This window comes from Sminthopsis crassicaudata, chromosome 6, assembly GCF_048593235.1.
Source record: "Sminthopsis crassicaudata isolate SCR6 chromosome 6, ASM4859323v1, whole genome shotgun sequence".
NCBI lineage: Eukaryota > Metazoa > Chordata > Mammalia > Dasyuromorphia > Dasyuridae > Sminthopsis > Sminthopsis crassicaudata.
This window is the reverse complement of record NC_133622.1, coordinates 53,756,999-53,776,111: the sequence shown is the minus strand read 5'-3', so window position 1 is coordinate 53,776,111 and position 19,113 is coordinate 53,756,999. Positions and strand designations below refer to the sequence as shown.

At 36.3% G+C, this 19,113-nt stretch overlaps 1 protein-coding gene across 1 annotated transcript in view; it reads left to right on the top strand.

Annotated features, from left to right (window-relative positions):
• The first annotated feature begins 13,749 nt into the window (after positions 1 to 13,749).
• The window catches only part of LOC141545569 (transmembrane protease serine 11B-like protein), a 39,710-nt gene continuing 34,346 nt past the window's right edge, over positions 13,750 to 19,113 (top strand). Inside the window, exon 1 of the mRNA XM_074272685.1 lies at positions 13,750 to 14,019. Coding sequence (XP_074128786.1) covers positions 14,009 to 14,019 — 11 coding nt within the window. The 5' untranslated portion in view covers positions 13,750 to 14,008. The remainder of the gene's footprint in view (positions 14,020 to 19,113) is intronic.

Here is a 19,113-nt window from a genome sequence, read left to right as displayed (position 1 = left end):
CAAATAATCCCATAAGTAACTATTTCTACAATTATCAATAATCTCTTAATGTTAAATTTGATAATTTATCCTGAGTTTCTATCCTGTAACATCTTTGTAGCTTTCCCAGTTCACCTTCCATTCACCAAAATGATTTTCCTAAAATTAGAGATGATCATAAAACACCAGTCAATAAACGCAAGTAGCCCTCTGTTAGCCTCTGAATAAAACAGAAAATCCTGTTTGGAATTTAATGGCTTTCACAACTTGGTCCCTTCTTCACTTTTCAGTCGTCTTACATCTTCTCCAAGCATTTGGTAGAATCTAGCTACCTTGGTCTACTACTTATTCCTCATACAATACATTCTGTCCACTGACCAGACCTTGTCTATCCCCCATGATCTGGAATTATTTTTCTTCTCTTATCTGACTCCAACCTTATTCTGACTTCCTTTAAGACTCAATTCAAATCCCAATTTCCACATGAAGCCTTTAATGATTCCCTTTTTTCAGCTAGTTCTTCCCTCTGAGAATATCTTCCATTTATATTGACTATAATTTGTATGCACACAATGATGTTTGTATTTTCTCTTCCAAGAGAGTGCGATATCTTTGAGAAGAGGGGGCTTTCTTTCTAACTGAAAGATTAAAATAGTACCTGGCACATGGTAAGAGCTTAACAAATGTTTGCTGATTGCCTGATGGACCACATATTGATCATGCCCTCCATTGGGGTACTTTCTCTTTTCTTGGCTTCCATGACAATCCTCTTTCTTTGTTCTCTTCCTAGTTGCCTTCTCATTGTTCTCCTTTGTTGGATCATCATTATTCTCCAGTTTGATTTTTGCAGATGTTCTCCAAAACCCTACATTCTCTACTTTGATGTTTTTGGTTTTCATGGATTGCAGTATTATTCAGATGATTCCCAAATCTCTATTTAACTTGAAACTCTCTTCTGAATTCTTCTCTCACATTGGAAATTGTCTATTGGATATTTCCTGGCTGTTATATTAGCATTTCAAAAAGAACGTGATTAAAGCAAAAATTGCTAACTTTTCCTCTAATTTCATTCCTTCTCAAACTTTTCTATTTTTTGTGGATAGTTCAACATTTATTCAGTTAGTCTTTACTTTAAGTCATCTTTGTCTCTCCCTTCTTTATTGCTTAGCCCAAATAAAATCAGTTGCCAAATCTTATTGTTTTTACCATCACGTTTCTCATACATAATCCCATATCACTACTTATATAATTCTCACCTAGTTAATTTCTTTAATCATTTCTCACCTGAACCTTTACAATAGCTTTCAAATTGATCTCCCCACATTCAAGGCTTTTCATTTTTGTCCTCTACAATTGCCATCTTTCTAAGCTGATCATGTCATCTGCTTGCTCAAAAACCTTCCAGGGTTTCCCATTTCCTGTAGAATAGAACACAAACTCCTCTGTTTTAATTCTTTCCACAATCATATTACTATTCACCTTTCTCATCCTATATAATTTTACTCTTTCATAATCTTAATGTCAGGCAAATGGGACGATTGCAGATTTAAAGAACTATAAAATTTCAGAATTGAAAAGGATCTCATTGGCCTTAAAATATAGTTGAAAAAGACTTCCTACCACAACATATATAACAAGGGGTCATCTGTTTTAAAGCCTTAACCTACATAAATGGATTGAGCCCTGTTCAGACTATTAGGCTCTTCTTAGACAGAATACAATACTGTAGGTCAGTAATCCATTGGCTCAACCCTGTGTCAATTTTTTTAGTTTTGCTTTGATCTTGAACTCAGGACCTAACAACTGAATCCTTTCATTATTCCTTGTGATCAAGCACTTTAAACTCTGTCTCCAGTAATTGTTTCTGTTAAATGATTCACATGTTTGAGTTCTGAGAAAGATTGTTTAGCTCTTCTAGTAGTGGTGTTCTAACTTGCTTTCTTCCAGGAATCAGAATGCTATCCCTGAATTCTAGTCCCTGATCAACTACACAGCTGACTCTCTTCTGCATATCCCCTAATACCAGATCTCCCTGATGCCATGTTTCTCTATTTGCATTCACCCCCACCTCCCCCTTATCTGATGCTTGGATTTCTCATGATCATTTGTTCTTTCACTGGCTAATCTTTGACATATGCCTTCCACTCCTGGACTGAATCTGAACTATATTATTTGTTATTCTTTTCTCTACAATTAATTTTTCTCTCTTAAACATCCATCTGGTTAATTTTAATAAATCAACAGATTGAGAATTGGAAAAGAATTAATCCCCCCTTTTAAATAAGCCTATAACAAACTCAAATGTCCACATAATCATAATTTAATTATGTATTTTATGAACTTATTCCTAATATTTGAGTTAACTTGTTACTTTCTGATTCAGAGTGGGTCCACCTTTCCTGAAGTATTCAAACTATTCAAGCAAATCAATGTGTGTGTGTGTGTGTGTGTGTGTGTGTTTAGTATGGGCACTATGTTTTTTGATGCTTAGCACTTGGGGATTTCTTTTGCAGAAGGCATAAATATCTCCAGACCTTGTTTTTTCATTTCACATTTGGAATTTTACATTACTTAATCCACGTTTTTCAAACATCTTTATAATGTCTCTTTGCTAAACATTGATCCTATATCAAGTATTTATTAGGTGTACAATGAGGTTCCTACTTTTGTAGGGCTTTTGTTCCCTATGTACCAGAAAAAGAACACCAAGTCTAATCCCTTTGCATGCAATATATTCAGTCTGGTTTCTTTTCTGAAAATTATACCTAGTTCTTGTCTCAGAGCCCACTAGTTTGCATCTTTAATACAGGCCATTTGCCTTTCTTATTCATTTTCCTGCTTTGTGCGGTGCCTAATTTTGTGGGGTTTTAATGCACTTTTCTTCAGACTCCCTTTGCTGAGTGAAGTGGAAACACTGATTTATTTACCAGCCATGTAATGTTGAAGAAGTTACTTCAGCTCTTTGTCCCTCAGTTTCCTCATCTTATTGGACCATATAGTTTCTAAATTCTCTCTGAAAACCTGAAGTTTTAGGACCGGACTTCATTGGTAGTCTGATTGAAAGAAAAAAAAAAGTTCAGTAAATTTTCAAATGAAATTGGATAAAATGAAGATTTCTTATGTTCTGGAATACAAGACTTAATAAATAAGTCATTGTCAGAGGATTTATGGTTCTCATATTAATTAATATGAAAGATATGTAATGATTATACTAGATATATTTGTTGGAACTCCCATATTTTGTAAGAGATTCCAGCTTCTGAGTGAAAACTATTGCATTAGAAAGTGATAAATCAATATCTCTTGACATACTAACAATGAACCAAGTGGAAGCTACTGAACTTTTGTTACCATCATACTAACTCTGGTTTTATATCCCATTGAATATTCACAAGGCTCAATAACCTTTAAGATTTAAGAAGCATTCTCACAGGATTCAAGGGCATCTCGATTGTCCCTAAAATACCTGCTCTAGTACGCCTGCTGTGGGAACTCTTTCAATACCTTAGAATGTTTGTATTATGATCCATCCCACTTGTGGCTTTTTCTTAATGTATGTAAGTTCTACTCTTTATCCAAGAGAAGCCTTCCCTAGGGATATTTTGGAAATTGTAAACCTGCCTTCCTCACTCTGAAATTAATTAAACTGCTATTTGATTTCCGACACAGCTATCTCTAGCCTGCTTTATTTGTTTGGCTCCAGCCATTTCCAGGTTAGAGACTAGGCCAGTCGTGGTTATATTTAAAATTCTTTTGACCTTAACTGGTGGTAGGGGGAGTGGTTAGGGGTAAAGTTGGGGGATATAGAGGTGAGGCTTTGAGCTCTCCAAAACTGGTGGAAATGGACTAAAGTATCATTGGAATTTTCTCTGGATTCTGACCCCAGCTTATCTAGTGATTTCATTGCCCCCATTCCTGCTCAATCCCCAAACTCATCCTTTGATTGAGCTCACCTTTCTTTGTAGGGAAGGCTTGATCACATCTATGGTTTCAAATGCTGGCAGCATGAACAACTCTAGGCTATTGCTAACGAGTATCCCAATTCCAGATAGGATCCCATGGACTTATTGGGATTCATACAGTAGCTGTATCTGTATCAACTCATGGTTGCCTTAGGAGGGAAAGAGGAGATTAAAAATTGATGTAAAAAAATTGGCTGGAAAGAATGGGAGGATTTCATGATAGTTTAGGACAAGGAAAGCTGAGGTGAGGATCCTTTAAGATCTTTAAGTTTACATTTCCTGAGGAAAAGTATAAGGAGAAAAAAGATTTTATTGAGGTAGATAGCAATTAAGAAGAAGGATGGAATAGCCAGTAGGCAAGTTTCATTAGATAGGATAGCGCATGTAGTAAACCAGGGTGTGATGGATTGAAAAGCCAAACAGAAATTTATATTTGATTGCAGAGAAAATAGAAACTACTAGAATTTTTTAAATAGGGAAATGACATGGTAGACATACACTTTAGGAACATTATTTTGGCATCTGAGTGGATGATGAATGGGAATAGGTGAAAACTTGAGACAGGAAACAGATGTGAGGCAATAAGGGTCTGCACTAAGGTAGAGTGTGTGTGAATAGAAAGAAGGGGGGATGTAAGAGATGCAAAAGAAAAAATGATAAGACTTGGCAACAATTTGGATATGTAGGGTGAGTGAGAGTGAGAAGTTGGGGATGATACCCATATTTTTATCTTGGGTGACTGGGATGATGATGATGCCTTTAATGGTAATAAGAAAGTTTGGAAGAGGAAAGGATTAAATTGAGAAATAAAAATGAAGTCGCTCTAGTTCCCTGAGCAGGAGGATGACTGAAAGGATCTATTTCGAAAGAACTGCTTAGAACATACACTCCTTTGAACAAACAATTCATTGAGATGAGGAAATGTTTCATTTTCTCTTTACATACTTAAGGCTTAGGACAGTATCTTCAATATCATAAGCATTTGGTACATACCTAATGATTGAGTTGATAGGGAGTGAAAGTGGGTGAAGAGTAGTTTTAAACAGATGAATGGACTAGAAAGCTATCAACCACTTTTATTTTTTGTTCTTGTGGCTATGGTATTCCAGTAGCAGCCATAGCTAATAATAATAATAATTAGCAGCTTACAGTTTAAATGTATTTTCAATATATTATTCTAGGATTTTAACAATAACTCTTTGAGAAAAATCATGAATATTATTATTCCAATTTTGTAGATGAGGAATTTTAGACTCTTGATAGTTTTAACTTGCCTATGGCTACTCTGATTAATAAATATCTGAACTTGGATTTGAATCCAACTCCAGTGTCAATAAAATCCATTTTTGGTACAGTGACAAGAGTGTTGGACTTGAAGTCAAGAGAAATCTTTGTTCATATAATATATTTATTAGTTGTGTGACCCGACTAAATTATTTAAGACCTCTGAGTCTCAGTTTCTTCCTCTATAAAAATAAGATAAATAATATAATACCAACTTTATTTGACTTATAAGTTAAATCCTTCACAGGATTTAAAGTACTATATAAATTTAAGTTTTTTATATATATACATATATATATATGTATATATATATATATATCACAACTGATTTTTATTACTTCAACGAAATTATAGGATGGTAAAAACTGCATCGAGTAAGGCAATTAAAGGCACATGCAATAAAAACAATAAGCTAATTTTGTTCAAATGAAAGGCTAAAGAAAGTCTCTGTCTAGCTACTAAAAGCATTCCAAAATTAATCTCATTTCTTCCTTTCCTCAGTCCTCAGTAAATTATCATTCTTTCTAATTCCATTTGATACAAATTTAGCTTTCAATTTAGTTAGAAAAGTTCATTTTTACACAATGTTGGAGCCAAAAGGAACCTTAGATACCATCTAGACCAATTCCTAAATTTTGCAGATAAGGAAATTAAGGTCCAGAGACTGGAAGTGACTCACTAATGGTTGCATAGGCAATGAGCAGCAGAATCAAAATTCAAACCCAGGTCTCTTGACCTCAGGTCCAGAGTTCTTCCACTAAACTGTACATTTATCATACCCTTGCTATATGATTAGTATTCTTGGGAATATAGAACAGTATAAGTCAGAAACCTGAGTTCTCTGGGAATTTACAATATCACTGGGGAGGAGGGAATAACTAAAAAGTACTTAAAAGCTGAGTATAATTAAATGCAATAGGATCAGTGAAGAAGAGCAAGCAATTGAAATGGATAGAATTCTGGGAAGATTTGTGAAGGAACTGGCCATTCAGTTGACCCCTGAAGAATAGGCTAGCATTTAGATGAATGAATAAATCAAGACACATATACTGAGCATCTACTACATGTTAAGCACTCTGCTAAGTTCCTGTCTTCATGGAGGGCCCAAGCTTACATTGTCTTCTGGGTAAAATGAGGAATAGTGGTCAGGGAGGTGGAAGAAACAAACATATTCAGGTTGGGAGTTTTAAACTGAGTTTCAGGGTTTGATCTCTTTAGTTTGAAGAAGCAACAGCAAGGTGAAAGTTGGCTGAAATGAAGAAGGATGGTCTCAAAATAGAAGTTTTAGTAATCAATGGTTTAGTAATGGGAACAAAGATATAAAGGTAGGGAACAGCTCACTCTGTGTATAGGTGAAAAAAAAATCTAAAACTGACCAGGCTAAAATAGAGATATAATATTGTGAAATAGACTAAGTAGTCAGAGTGACCAGATTGGGAAGAGTCTTTGATATCAGGCAAAGGAGTCTGGCCTTTTTTTTCATAAGCATTGGGGAACTATTTTTAAACAGGAGATTTATAGGATAAAATGTATATGTCCAGGAAGATGAATCTGATGGCAGTGTGTGCAGGGAACAGAAACCAATTAAAGACCAATTTTCATAATCCAGATATAAACTGAAGAAGTCCTGGAGTAGCAGTGATAATGAGGAAATGACAGATACAAGAAACATTTTAAAGGCAACAACAGAATATATGAGTAATTGGGTATATGTTGCTAAGGAGGAGGAAGGGTCAAATTGACTCAGAGTTTGAACTTTTCTGGTCATCAGAGCAAACAACAGATCACTTGTCTCTGAATTAATTCCTCCTGCCAATGTGGGCTTCTCTGCTCCACTTCACCTTCCTAGTTCTTTAAATAGCAAGTCTATTCTATTCTCCAGCCATTATGAACCTCAATAAATTGGCTCCATTAGTCAAAAATCTCAACTTTAAATATGATTTTATGAGCTTGTAATGTGTTCTCTCTCACTTGATGATACCTTGATCTACCTCTTTCTTCTGACCACCATCTCCCTTAACCTGCCCTCCCTTTTTCAGCCCCTCCCCTTTCTTATTCCTTTCTCCTTCTCCTTCTGCCCTTCCTTCTATTAACCTCCCCCTTTCCTTTCTCCTTTTCCTTCCTACTAAACTATATATAGGGTGAGATACATTTCTATGTATGTTATTCCCTCTTCAAAACAACTTCAATGAAATAAGGTTCAAACAATGCTTATTCCCTCAACTATAATAGGTCTTTAGTGCATCTTTATGTGACATTATTTACCCCCATTTTACCTCCCTTTTCCTCTTCTCCTGGGACAATACCTTTTTTACCTCTAAATTTCTTTTTTATATCATCACATTAAAGTCAACTTATATCCTCAGGTCCTTCTGGCTTCAGGGTCAGTACTCTAACTACTTTGCCATTTAGCTGTCCCTAAAGACACAGTTCTCAAGAGTTACCTGTATCATTTTCTCATGTAGGGATCCATACATTTTAACCTTTAAAAGAGTTTTTTTTCCTTCCAATTACCTTTTTATGCTTCTCCTGAATCTTGTATTTGAAGACTAAATTTTCAATTCAGCTCTGATCTTTTCATCAGAAAAGATTGAAAATTCCTCATTTCATCAAATGTCCATCTTTTTCCTTGAAAAATAATGCTTAATTTTGCTTGGTAATTGATTCTTGGTTGTAGTCCAAGCTCCTTTACCTTCTGGAATATTATATTCCAGGCCCTTCAGTCCTTTAATATGAAAGCTGGTAGGTCTTGGATAATCCTAATTATGACTTCTTGATATTTGATTTTTTTCACTTTCTGGCTGCTTATAGTATTTTTCTTCTTTATCTGATAATTCTGGAATTTAGCTACAATATTCTTTGGAGTTTTCATTTTGGTGTTTCTTTCAGGAAGTGATTGATGTATTATTTCAATGAATATTTTACCCTCTGTTTCTAGGATATCAGGGCAGTTTTCCTTGATGATTTTTTCAAAGATGTTATCCAAGCTCTTTTTTCATAATAATTTTCAGGTAGTTCAATAATTATTAGATTGTTTCTCTTGGATCTATTTTCCAGGTCTATTGTTTTTTCAATCATGTATTTTACATTTTCTTCTATTTTTTATTTTTTTAAATTTTGTTTGATTGATTCTTAATACCTTGAGTCATTCACTTCCATTTGTCCAGTTCTAATTTTTAGTGTATTATTTTCTTCAGTTAGCTTTTCTACCTCCTTTGCATTTGGCTAATTGTACTTTTAGAGGAGTTGTTTCATTCAGTAGATGTTTTCCATTTTTCCAATTCTGTTTTTCAAGGAGTTGTTTTCTTTTTCATAAGAAATTGACATATCAATTTCTGTGCTTCCGTTTCTAAGGTGTTGGCTTTCCCCCTCCAAAATTTTCATAACTCTCCTGCATAAATCTCATTACTTTCCCCCATTTTTTCTACTTCTCTTTCAAGATCTTATCCAAGAGAGTTTTCTGAACTGAAGATAAGTTTATATCCCCCTTTGAGGCTTTTCCTGAACAAATTTTGCATTTGTTATCCTCTTCTTGGTTTGATTCTGATCTTCCCTGTCTCCATAGTAGATTTCTATAGTCAGAGCTCTTTTTGCTTTCTTGTTCATTTTTAAAAGTTGAGCTCTACTCCTAGAGCATGAGGAAAATTGTCCTAAGCTTCCTCTGCAGGGTGACAGAGACTTGTCACTGACTGCCCCGGGGCTGGTGGTACTGCAGGCTTTCCCACTGCTCTGGGTGGGCCCAGTTTATTATGATGGGGTCGGGGGCTCACAATTTACTTTCTATAATTGCATTGGAGGTCTCCCAGATGGTCTGCTAATCTACTGGCCTTCTGAACCAGGAAAGTGTAGCCAATGCCGTTATATTTTGGCTAAGAGCCTTTCACTAGATTCCCTGTGTTGGGCCTCCCCATGGTAGGTCTCCTTGCACCTCACTTGAGCTGGAACACATTTTCCTTGTCTAATTGAGAAGTCCTTCCAAGATATCTTAAATTGAAAAATTATTATAGTTTGAATATTTATGAATTCTGTCATTACAAAATCCATTCAGAGGCTTGATCTAGCATTGATTCTGAGGCATATAGGAGAGCTCAAGCAATGGTCTATCTGCTCTCTGCCATTTTAGCTCTGCTCTGCCTCCAGCTATTTCTTTTCTTTCTTTTTTTAATTTTATAATTATAACATTTTTTGACAGTACATATGCATGCGTAATTTTTTACATTACCCCTTGCACTCCCTTCTGTTCCGAATTTTATCCTCTTTCCCTCCACCCCCTCCCCTAGATGGCAAGCATTCCCATACATATTAAATATTTATAGTATATCCTAGATACAATATATGTGTGCAGAACTGAATTTTTTGTTGTTGTTGTGGTTGCAAAGGAAGAATTGGATTCAGAAGGTAAAAATAACCCTTCTAGCTATTTCTTAAAGAAATTTCTACTGTTCAATCTAGGTTGTTGAGGCATTTTGTCTTTATGCATGATTGTTGTTGCTCTTGTTTATCTGTTATAATCTAATTCAACCACTACCTGATGATTAACACAGACACACAGGATCACAAATGCTGCCATAGTCACATATCCTTATCACAAACAATGAAAAGTAATCTCACAAATAGAAGATTTTATGGGAAGTGTTTTTTTATGTTTATCTTTGAGGCTAATACAATAGGAATAATTTAGAAATGGCTTGGACTAGATGGGTATCTATAGCTTGGAGACGAAGATTCAAACTTACAAGAAAAAACAATGAACAGTCAATTAGATATAATGATATGGAGGATCAAAGGGAAGTAATTTTTGAAATCATTTCAAGTTTTTAAGTCTGAAAACAAATGAAATTGTAGTTCCTGATGGTAATGAAGAATGTTTTTTTTAAATTTTTTTTTTTTGAGGCAGCCCTTGAGTTCCTTAATTTCAAATGGTGTTACATTCAAATACAGACATTCCATATTTGTCTGGAAAGTTGAGGTGTGGCTTTGGAAGTCATCCATCAACAGCTGGGGGTTGTAACAATGTAGAAAGAGTCTTGGTTTTGGTATCAGAGGATCTGTCTTTGAATCCTGGTTTTGTTAATTTGACTCTTGAAATCCTGATCACCTGAGTAATAAGACAAGTTGTTCTCCTTCTCTTGTTTTCAATTCCAGATAAGATGGTCTCGAAGATCCCTTCTAATTTTGAATCTGTTCTCACAAAATTGGCTATTTTCATGTAATGGATACAGAGGGTGAGAAAACAAAGTCTGAAGCCTGAGTCAAAAAGTGGGGAAGAAAAGAGAAGTTGGTGAGAGAAATCATTTGGATTAATGGAAGAAAATATGGTATCTTAACATCATAAAACCAGGAAGGAATAATATAAAATCATGAAAGAATAACAGAGAAAATGGGAGAGAGTTCCAAATGCATTTGAATAGCCAGGAAGAATAAGATTTGAGAAAAGAAAATTCGACCTGGTAAGAGGAAAATGACTATTGAACTTGAAGTTCAGTGCCAGTAGGAGGAAAAAGAAGGAAGTCAAATTAAAGGGAGTAAAGAATTGTGTAATATGGTGCTAATTTAATGGTAATTTACAGATTTCTGACCCTGCCTAAATTAGGGTAAACTTCAAGTTGCTGTCTTTCCTACAAATTCTATCTCTGCCTAATCCCAGTGCCCCAGTATTGTAAAGTGAAATGTCATTGGTTAAGAAAGGGTGTTTTATATTCATCACTTAAGTGCCATTGAACAGCATTATAAGCAATCATAAAATCATGGTGACTGGGTCCATGACAGATAGATCCTAATTCCTAATGGGTCCTCACTGCTTTTCTTAAAATTATTTTCTAACCTCTTCTCCATAGGTGTTTTCATATCTTCTCATCCTAAGCCACCTCTTGGGCAGCTAGGTGACACAGTGAATAGAGTGCTGGGTCTGGAGTCAGAAAGACTCATTTCCCAGAGTTCAAATATGGTTTTAGAATATATCTAAAGCTGTGTGATTGTGGGCAAGCCATTTGACCTTGTTTGCCTCAGTTTGCTCATTTGTAAAAGGAGATAGAGAAGGAAATGGCAAACCATATCTCAGCCAAGAAAACTTCAAATAGGGTCATGAAGACTCAGAAATGCCTGAAATGACTCAACAATAGCAAATTCTATCTCTTCCCCCATCTTCTCACTTGAGTATCATGCCTCACACTTCACAGGAAAAAAAATGGAGGATTTTCACAACAAACTCCATTTTCTCATCATTTCACATTCCTCTGATGGCAGCCATTTCTTTTTTCCAATCTATGATTATAAGATAGCCTTTCTGCTCATCAATGACAACTTCTTTCTTCTTTGATGTCCAATTTCTCCCTTCTTTTTTGCTCTTGTGAGCAATCAGGACAGTTATTTCTGTTTTTTGTTTCTTGAGGCAATTGGGAGTAAGTGACTTGCCAGGGACCCACAGCTAGAAAGTGTATAAGGTCAGATTTGAACTCAGGTCCTCTTAACATCAGGGCTGGTACTCTATATACTACACCAACTAGCTGCCCCAAGACAGTTATTTCCATTGGGATAACCCTCTATTTTATAATTTCCATGTTTTCTGCCTTCTTATGATATCTGTTCTATTATTCTTTTTCCTTCCTTCATATTACCATTGAAAAATTTCCTCATGTTCTTGGAATTCTGATCTCTTCTCTCATTCCCATTCTTTCACTATTCTTTGTTGTTTTTTCCCTAATTTCTGGCAACCTAATATGGCTAGATTTGGAACAGGTTTTTTTAAATTATGGAATTATTTATTTATCTATCATTCTAATGACAACAGATGGATTCTAGTACATATAACTGGGGAAGCAGGAGGAAGAAATATCCTCTTATACATATTCATGACTCAGTAGTAGAGGTTTGGAAATAGGGAAGACCCTTCTATCTGAAGTGATCTGATATAGTTTCCCAAGTTATTTTACACCTCCTACATATGTTTTTTCTCCTCCCATTAGCATGTGAGCTCCTGGAGACTCTCTTGATTCTATATGAGATAACAAGGTAGAAAGAACACTGGACCTACAATCAAGAAGAAATGAGTTTAAACCTTAAATCAGACATTTACTAGCTATGTGACCTCAAACAAGTCACTTAATTCTATTTATGTCAGTTTTCTCAACTATAAAATTTAGATAACAATAGCACCAGCCTCCCAGTATTGTTATAATGATATAATGAGAAATTTGTAAAGCACTTGGCACAATACCTGAAGCATAGTAGGCTCTTAATAAATACTTGCTTATATGTATATAACTATCTTCCTTTTTTCTTCTTTCTTCATTTTCTCATCTTTCCCTCTCTCATTTCTTTCTTCTATCCTTCCATCCTTCCTTCTTCTTTCTGCTCTTCTTACCTTTTTTCACCCTTCCCTCTCTTTGTTTCCTCCCCCATTTCTTCCCTTCCTTTCTTCCTTATTTCTTCCCTCCCTCCCTCTTCCTTCCTTCCTTCCTTCCTTCCTTCCTTCCTTCCTTCCTTCCTTCCTTCCTTCCTTCCTTCTTTCCTTCCTTCCTTCCTTCCTTCCTTCCTTCCTTCCTTCCTTCCTTCCTTCCTTCCTTCCTTCCTTCCTTCCTTCCTTCCTTCCTTCCTTCCTTCCTTCCTTCTTTCTTTCCTTTCTTCCTTCCTTCCTTCCTTTTCTCCCCTCTTATTTCCCCACTTTCAATTTCTTTGAACCTAAAAAAGTAAAAGAATAGTTAGTTGGAATGGGCAGCAGAGCAAAATTATCTGACTCCTTAAGGTGCCATAAGGTGTCATAAGGTGAACAATAGTTCACAAAGTACTTTCCTTATAAATGATCTTGTAAGGTCAGTGTTGTAAATATAGTAATCCTCATTTTTTATAAAGAAAAAAATCTGAGTCATGACTATTTTATATTCACAGTACTAGGACATGTCAGAAGTAAAAATGAAATCCCACCCATTCCAGGAGGAACACTGGATTCTCAATCTTCAACTTTGTCATCATTCTTACATCAAACCTTCCTTGTTTCCCCAACTCCCAGTAGGGAAGATGTGAACATTGTCAAAGACGTAAAAAGAGGAACTATGTAAACTGAGAATTCCAGACATCAGAGAGAATAGATATGCTTGCTAATTATCCAGATCTCTGTTGTCAGTAAGACTAAACACCCCCGTAAGCAATTGTTTTTCAATGTCCCACATCACATAGAAAAATTTCATTTGCTCTACTCTGTAGCAATACTTGAAGTCACCACCCATTTTTCCAACTAACTTAAAAAAGCTCCAGTTTTGGTTAACTTGTATTACTGGATAGACCTGAGATTTCTTGTGCTCTAATCTATGAAACTCAGTTCTAAATACAACTACTGAGAGAATCTTAGAGCTTTTTATTTTCAGATTAATGTGGAAATCATCTGTCAAAGAGTTCTAGAATTGGTTACAATTTGTTTCAGCTAAGGAGGAGTTGTACCTTATAAGAGAATGGGTTAAAACCTGAGTCAGAATTCTGATTCACCAATCTGTGGTGGTTCATTTTGGGTGTACCTCTAAGGTGCCCAATCCAAGTTTGGGCTTTTGTTTTTTCCTAAATAAACAACTCAAGGAAATTTTTTCATTCCTTCCTTGATACCAGAGAGAATAACTGCTGTCATCCACACCTGTCAGACAAGTTCCATCTTAATTGCTCTTTGCATTTTCTCACAACCCATAAAACCCTAACTCTCCCTCTAGTTAATACATTAGCCTGTGAACCACTGATCAAGGGAACATCGACACAGAAGGTCCTCTTATCTCTATTATCACCAGCATCATCAGTACATGATGTATAGGTAAGTGATTTGCCTCCCTTCTATATGACACAAGTAGGATTAAGATGAATATCTCCCTTCCCCACTTCCCAGACTGGTACAATAAACCAATTTAGTATCAATTAGTAGCTTTCTCACACTATTTAGGATTTTCCATCTTGATAATATCATGTATCATCTGGTTCCCCTAGAACCTGTAGCTTTTGATATGGTGATCTGCAGGCTATCACAGAAAATGAAAATTACTTAGTCAGGGAAATGGGAGCAAACTGATATATCATGAATGTAAATGTCATTAATTTGTGACTGTTGGTGGAAACAGAGAAAACTTTCTTTTCTTGCAATTTAACTTATATAATACTTACAATTTCCTACCATTTAAAAATGTTCTACTGGCAGAATATTTTCATTTTCATACTTTGAGTTTCCCATTTCTGTTTGCCACTGTTTCTATTATCCTTGTCTTTTCCTATAGGTTAACAAAGTGTACAAATGAGAGTAGCATTTAGGACTATAATCTTTTGTGAAAGAGGGGAGTGGAGGGAAAGGAAAAAAATTGAGGTTGTCCCTCCTTGGAAATTTGCAAGCAGAGCCTGGACTACCATTTTTCCAGTGTATTATAGGGGTCTTCCTTCCTCTGTATAAATTGAATTAGGCAGCTTCTAGAGTCCCTTCTAACTCCCAAATCCTGTGATGCTGTGGAAGAAACCTATAATTTCACTAACAATAAAGAACTCTTGGTATGTAAATCAGTAATTCTCTTGTTATTAATAGCCTTTGGAAGTTTCCTAGAAGCAATTAGAAGTCAGTGACATGCCCAGGATGACAGGTTTAATATATCAGAGGCAGGGATTAAACCCAAGCCTTCCTGACTCCAAAACAGGCTCTCTCTCCCTCTCTCCCCTTTCCTCCACCCCTCTTTCTCTCTGTATATATAAATATAAGTTTATATATATATAATGCAACATTGCCTTTCTTAGCATCACTGATTTATGAGTTTTTTATGTTATCTTAAATATAACAATAGTTTCCTCTCTCAATAAGTTTCCAGCATTACACAGAACGAATTATAACTGAATTAACTATAGTGAAACAAATTTAAGATTTGTTTACAAGTGAGTTGATTTTGTAATGCTATGCTTTATTTTAGGTTTTTTTTGGGGGGGAGGACTTTAGACCCATGATTTCACTGGTACAGCAAGCTCTTGGTGAGAAAACTACCTCTATCAAAGGAATTAGGCAACGATTTTGAAACTTGTAGGAACATCAGGAAAAGATTCATGGAGTAGGTGGGTCTTGAGCTTCATCTTGAAGGAAGAAAAGGAGTCCAAGAGGTAGATGTGAGGAGAAAGTGCATTTTAGGCAGGACAGAGAGCCAGCTGCAAAGGAATGAAGAAGGAAGAGTGCAATTATAAGGATTAGAGGGAGGTTGGTTTGGTTGAATTATAATTTGGTAGCGGGGGAATGTATTAAAGCTAGAAAGATAGTTTGGGAATAGGTTAAAAGGCTTAAAAGTCCAAACACAGAAGTTATGTTTTTTTTTATCCTAAATACAATAGGGAGCTACTAGAATTTATTGAAAGGGAAACTAGATAGCACAGTGGGTAGACTGCAGAGACTGGAGTCAGGAAGATATGTCTTCTTGAGTTCAAATCTGATTTCAGACACTTACTGGGTATATGACTCTGGACAAGCAATTTAATTCTGCTTCAATTTCCTCAACTACAAAATGAGTTGGAGAAGGAAATAGCAAACCCTTCTTGTAACTCTGCCAAGAAAACCAGAAATGGAGTTATGAAGAGGTAGGTTTGACTGGAAATGACTCAAGAACAACAATGGTATTCATTGAATAGAGAAATAACACAATAAGATCTTTGCTTAAGTAATATCACCTTTTTAGCTACATAGGAGATGGACTCAAGGTGGGAGAGGCTTCAGTGAGGGGAACTTCTTAGAAAACAATTGAAATTATCTTGGAAAGAGTTAATGAGAAGCTGGATGATAATATTGCCTGTGTGAAGAGGTGAGAAACTAAAAATAAATGGAAAGATATGTCATTGGATATGACTCCTGGAGACTCAGAAAAAGTAATACCCTAAATAGGGAAATTTTGAGGAGATTTAGGATTTTTTTGGGAAAGATAAAGACTTCCATTTGCGATATGTCTAATTTAAGATGCCTCTAGAATATTCCAAAGTGGAAATAAAATCAGAATTAGAAAAAAAAGATTTGAGATTTGAGAGTTAGTATTAGGATTAGAATTGGAATTAGGGATAGAAACCAAATTAGGTTTGAAATTGGAATTAGAGTTAGAACTGACCAATAGGTAGTTGTTAATGTAGGACTGAAATGAAGGGAGAAACAAACTTAGATGTATACAACTAAGAGATATCTCTGGAAACTAAAAATCAGATCCACAAGGACTGCTAAGATCCCTGAGAGAGAAAACAGCAAAAGAAGACAAAAGATTCTAGGAGAGAGATTTGGAAAATACTCATCATTAGGAGAGAGACAAATGTGGTGAGCTGGTAAAGGAGACTGGGAAGTAAATTTTGGACAGATAGAAAAACAATCAAAATTGATATGAAATCCAGAAAAGAGAGCATTGAGGAGGAAAATGCACATGTCAAATACAGCAAGTAGATTGAGAAGTATTATGGCAGACATGGAGAATAGGACAACGTACAAGGAATGGATTTGTGACTTCATTGACATAGGGAACTCCTAAATATAGAAACTCCCTCCATAACTGCAGGTTGACACTTTCTTTGTAAGAACTGCTACCAATGAAAATTGTCATTTTCTCTGCAACTCAGAACTTTAGAGAGTTGTCAGACCACTGAGAGGACAAATGCTTTGTACAAAGTCATATAATCAATATATGTAAAAAGTATGACTTGAATCCAGATGTTTCTTATCTAGCATATCTATGCCTTTATCTAGCCACTCCTCCACAACTGGGGGTGGTGGTGGTGGTGTAAATGAAACAATAGCAACAACAAAAACAAAAACAAAGGCAGTTTCTGCCAGTCAGTACATTTGGGAATAGTATATAGGTGGCTAGAGAATGGAATTATGTCCTGTGAAGTCACAAAGATAGTGAGTGAAAAAATGGAGCAAATTCATAGCACATCCTTTCTAGCAGCTATAGTAGTGTTGATAGTAGTATGGTATACTATTCTATTGTATAGTAGTTCTCAGAGTAATAGGTAGAAGGGGGAGGGAAGAGCATGCACAGGGTGACAGAATAGAACATGGCCAAAATGAAGAAGAAAACATAAGGTCCAGGGAGTACTTGGTTGAGTGACTTGTTTCTTTCAAATGTACACATTTTAGAAGTTGAAGCAATATCAACAGCAGTAGAAGCAGGGCAGAAAATGGTCGTGGTAATAAGGACATGTGGTGCAGGGAATGCAAAGCAGAGGAGGAATCAGTAGATAAGGAAAGGCAGAAGATTAGAGAGAGATAGAAGGAAGGTATGCTGAAGAGTGTTTGACGTTCATTTAAAGACGAGTCCTTTAATTTAATTGGAACATTATTGTAGACTAGAGATTGCATATGTAGAAGTTATGTTTAGCCTAGGCTCATTCTCACACTGTGCTTACTGAGGGAGAGATGGATATGTTCTTCCTTTGGCTGAACCAAATCCACAAAAATTTGTTGTAAAGGGAGAGACAGACAGAGACTCAGATTGAGACAGAGAGGCAGACATACACACACAGACAGAGAGAGACAGAGAGTGACACACACAGAGATAGAAACAGACAAAGAGACAAAGAAACAGAGAGAGACACACACACATACACACAGAAAGAGAAACTGTGACAGACACACAGAGACAGAAAGAAACATGAGACAGTCAGAGAGATGTAGACATAGAGACACACAGAGAGAAATAGATACACTAAAACACAGAAAGACCGAGATTTTCTTTGGTTTTTGGAGGCCAGACTTCTTTGTAGGTAGAGAACATTATAAGATATCCTTTCAAAAAATCTCCCTCTCCTCAGAATGTAATAGCACCTGAGCTTCCCCTAACAGTGATTCATTCCTTTGGATTATGGTATTTTTCTAGGTGTTTCTTATTAAAATGCACAGCACCCCTGGGAGAATGTTAATAATTATTAGTACTTAACATTTTCAAGAAGAATGGAAATGCCAGATTATCTAGCAGGGACACATGAGAAATACTTTTTGATTAGGGAACATAGACACAGCCATAATTGGGAATTCTATTCATAAGTGGAATTGCATTTAAGGCAAATTCAGTTTAGTTGTTGGAGAAAATAAGAAACCCAGACAGAGATGTCTGGTGGCTGGTGATTAGATGCATTATTATTGAGCATTCTGTGTGGCACAAATCTCTAAGCTAGGTGAGGTACTCTAGGTCTTTCCATTTTGAGTACAGTAATAGCACTGTAGCCAGGTGGGCTTGGAAACGGGCACAATAGTGATGTGATCCTCAAAGTGTGGCATGTTGGAGGGAGTATATTTCTTCTCTCATTGTCTGTTGATACTCCTGTCCTTCCCAGGGGTGATTTCTAAGAAAGAAAGGTATACCCCAGATTTCCATTTCTGAAAGGATGGAAACACAGACTATTCCCCCTTTTTGGTGCTCTGGGTCATATCCCCAGTGGATCCTTGCTAGTTTCAGCTCTGGGACCCAGAACAAAGAAGAAAGGTTCCCTATGGTCCCATAGGTATGGCCAAGGGTCATATGAGGGTTCTAGGTGACTGAAGAGACTGATGACTGAAAGAAGAGAGAGGAACATGGAAATTAAGAGGAGAAATACACTCAAGATCCACTGTATGCTTCACAATTTTGTCTCAGCTGGCCCTTTATGTTGGGATGGGTGTTAAGGGACAGGCCAATTCTCCGAGAGCCTCCACAACTGTGGATCATAACATCTGAAGGAGCTGCAAAGCAGCCTTTGCTGACACAGGTGTTGTGGACTGGGAATGAAATAAATTGGAGGCAGAGGGAAGAGGAGAGAGGTCAGACAATGCAAGGACCTCTCAGTCAGAGAGGTCAGAGAAAAGCAACTGCCTCTCAGGCTCCTTGTATCATCCTCTCACAAGAGGAGATCCATTCTAGGTTGGATCTCCAGCAGCCAC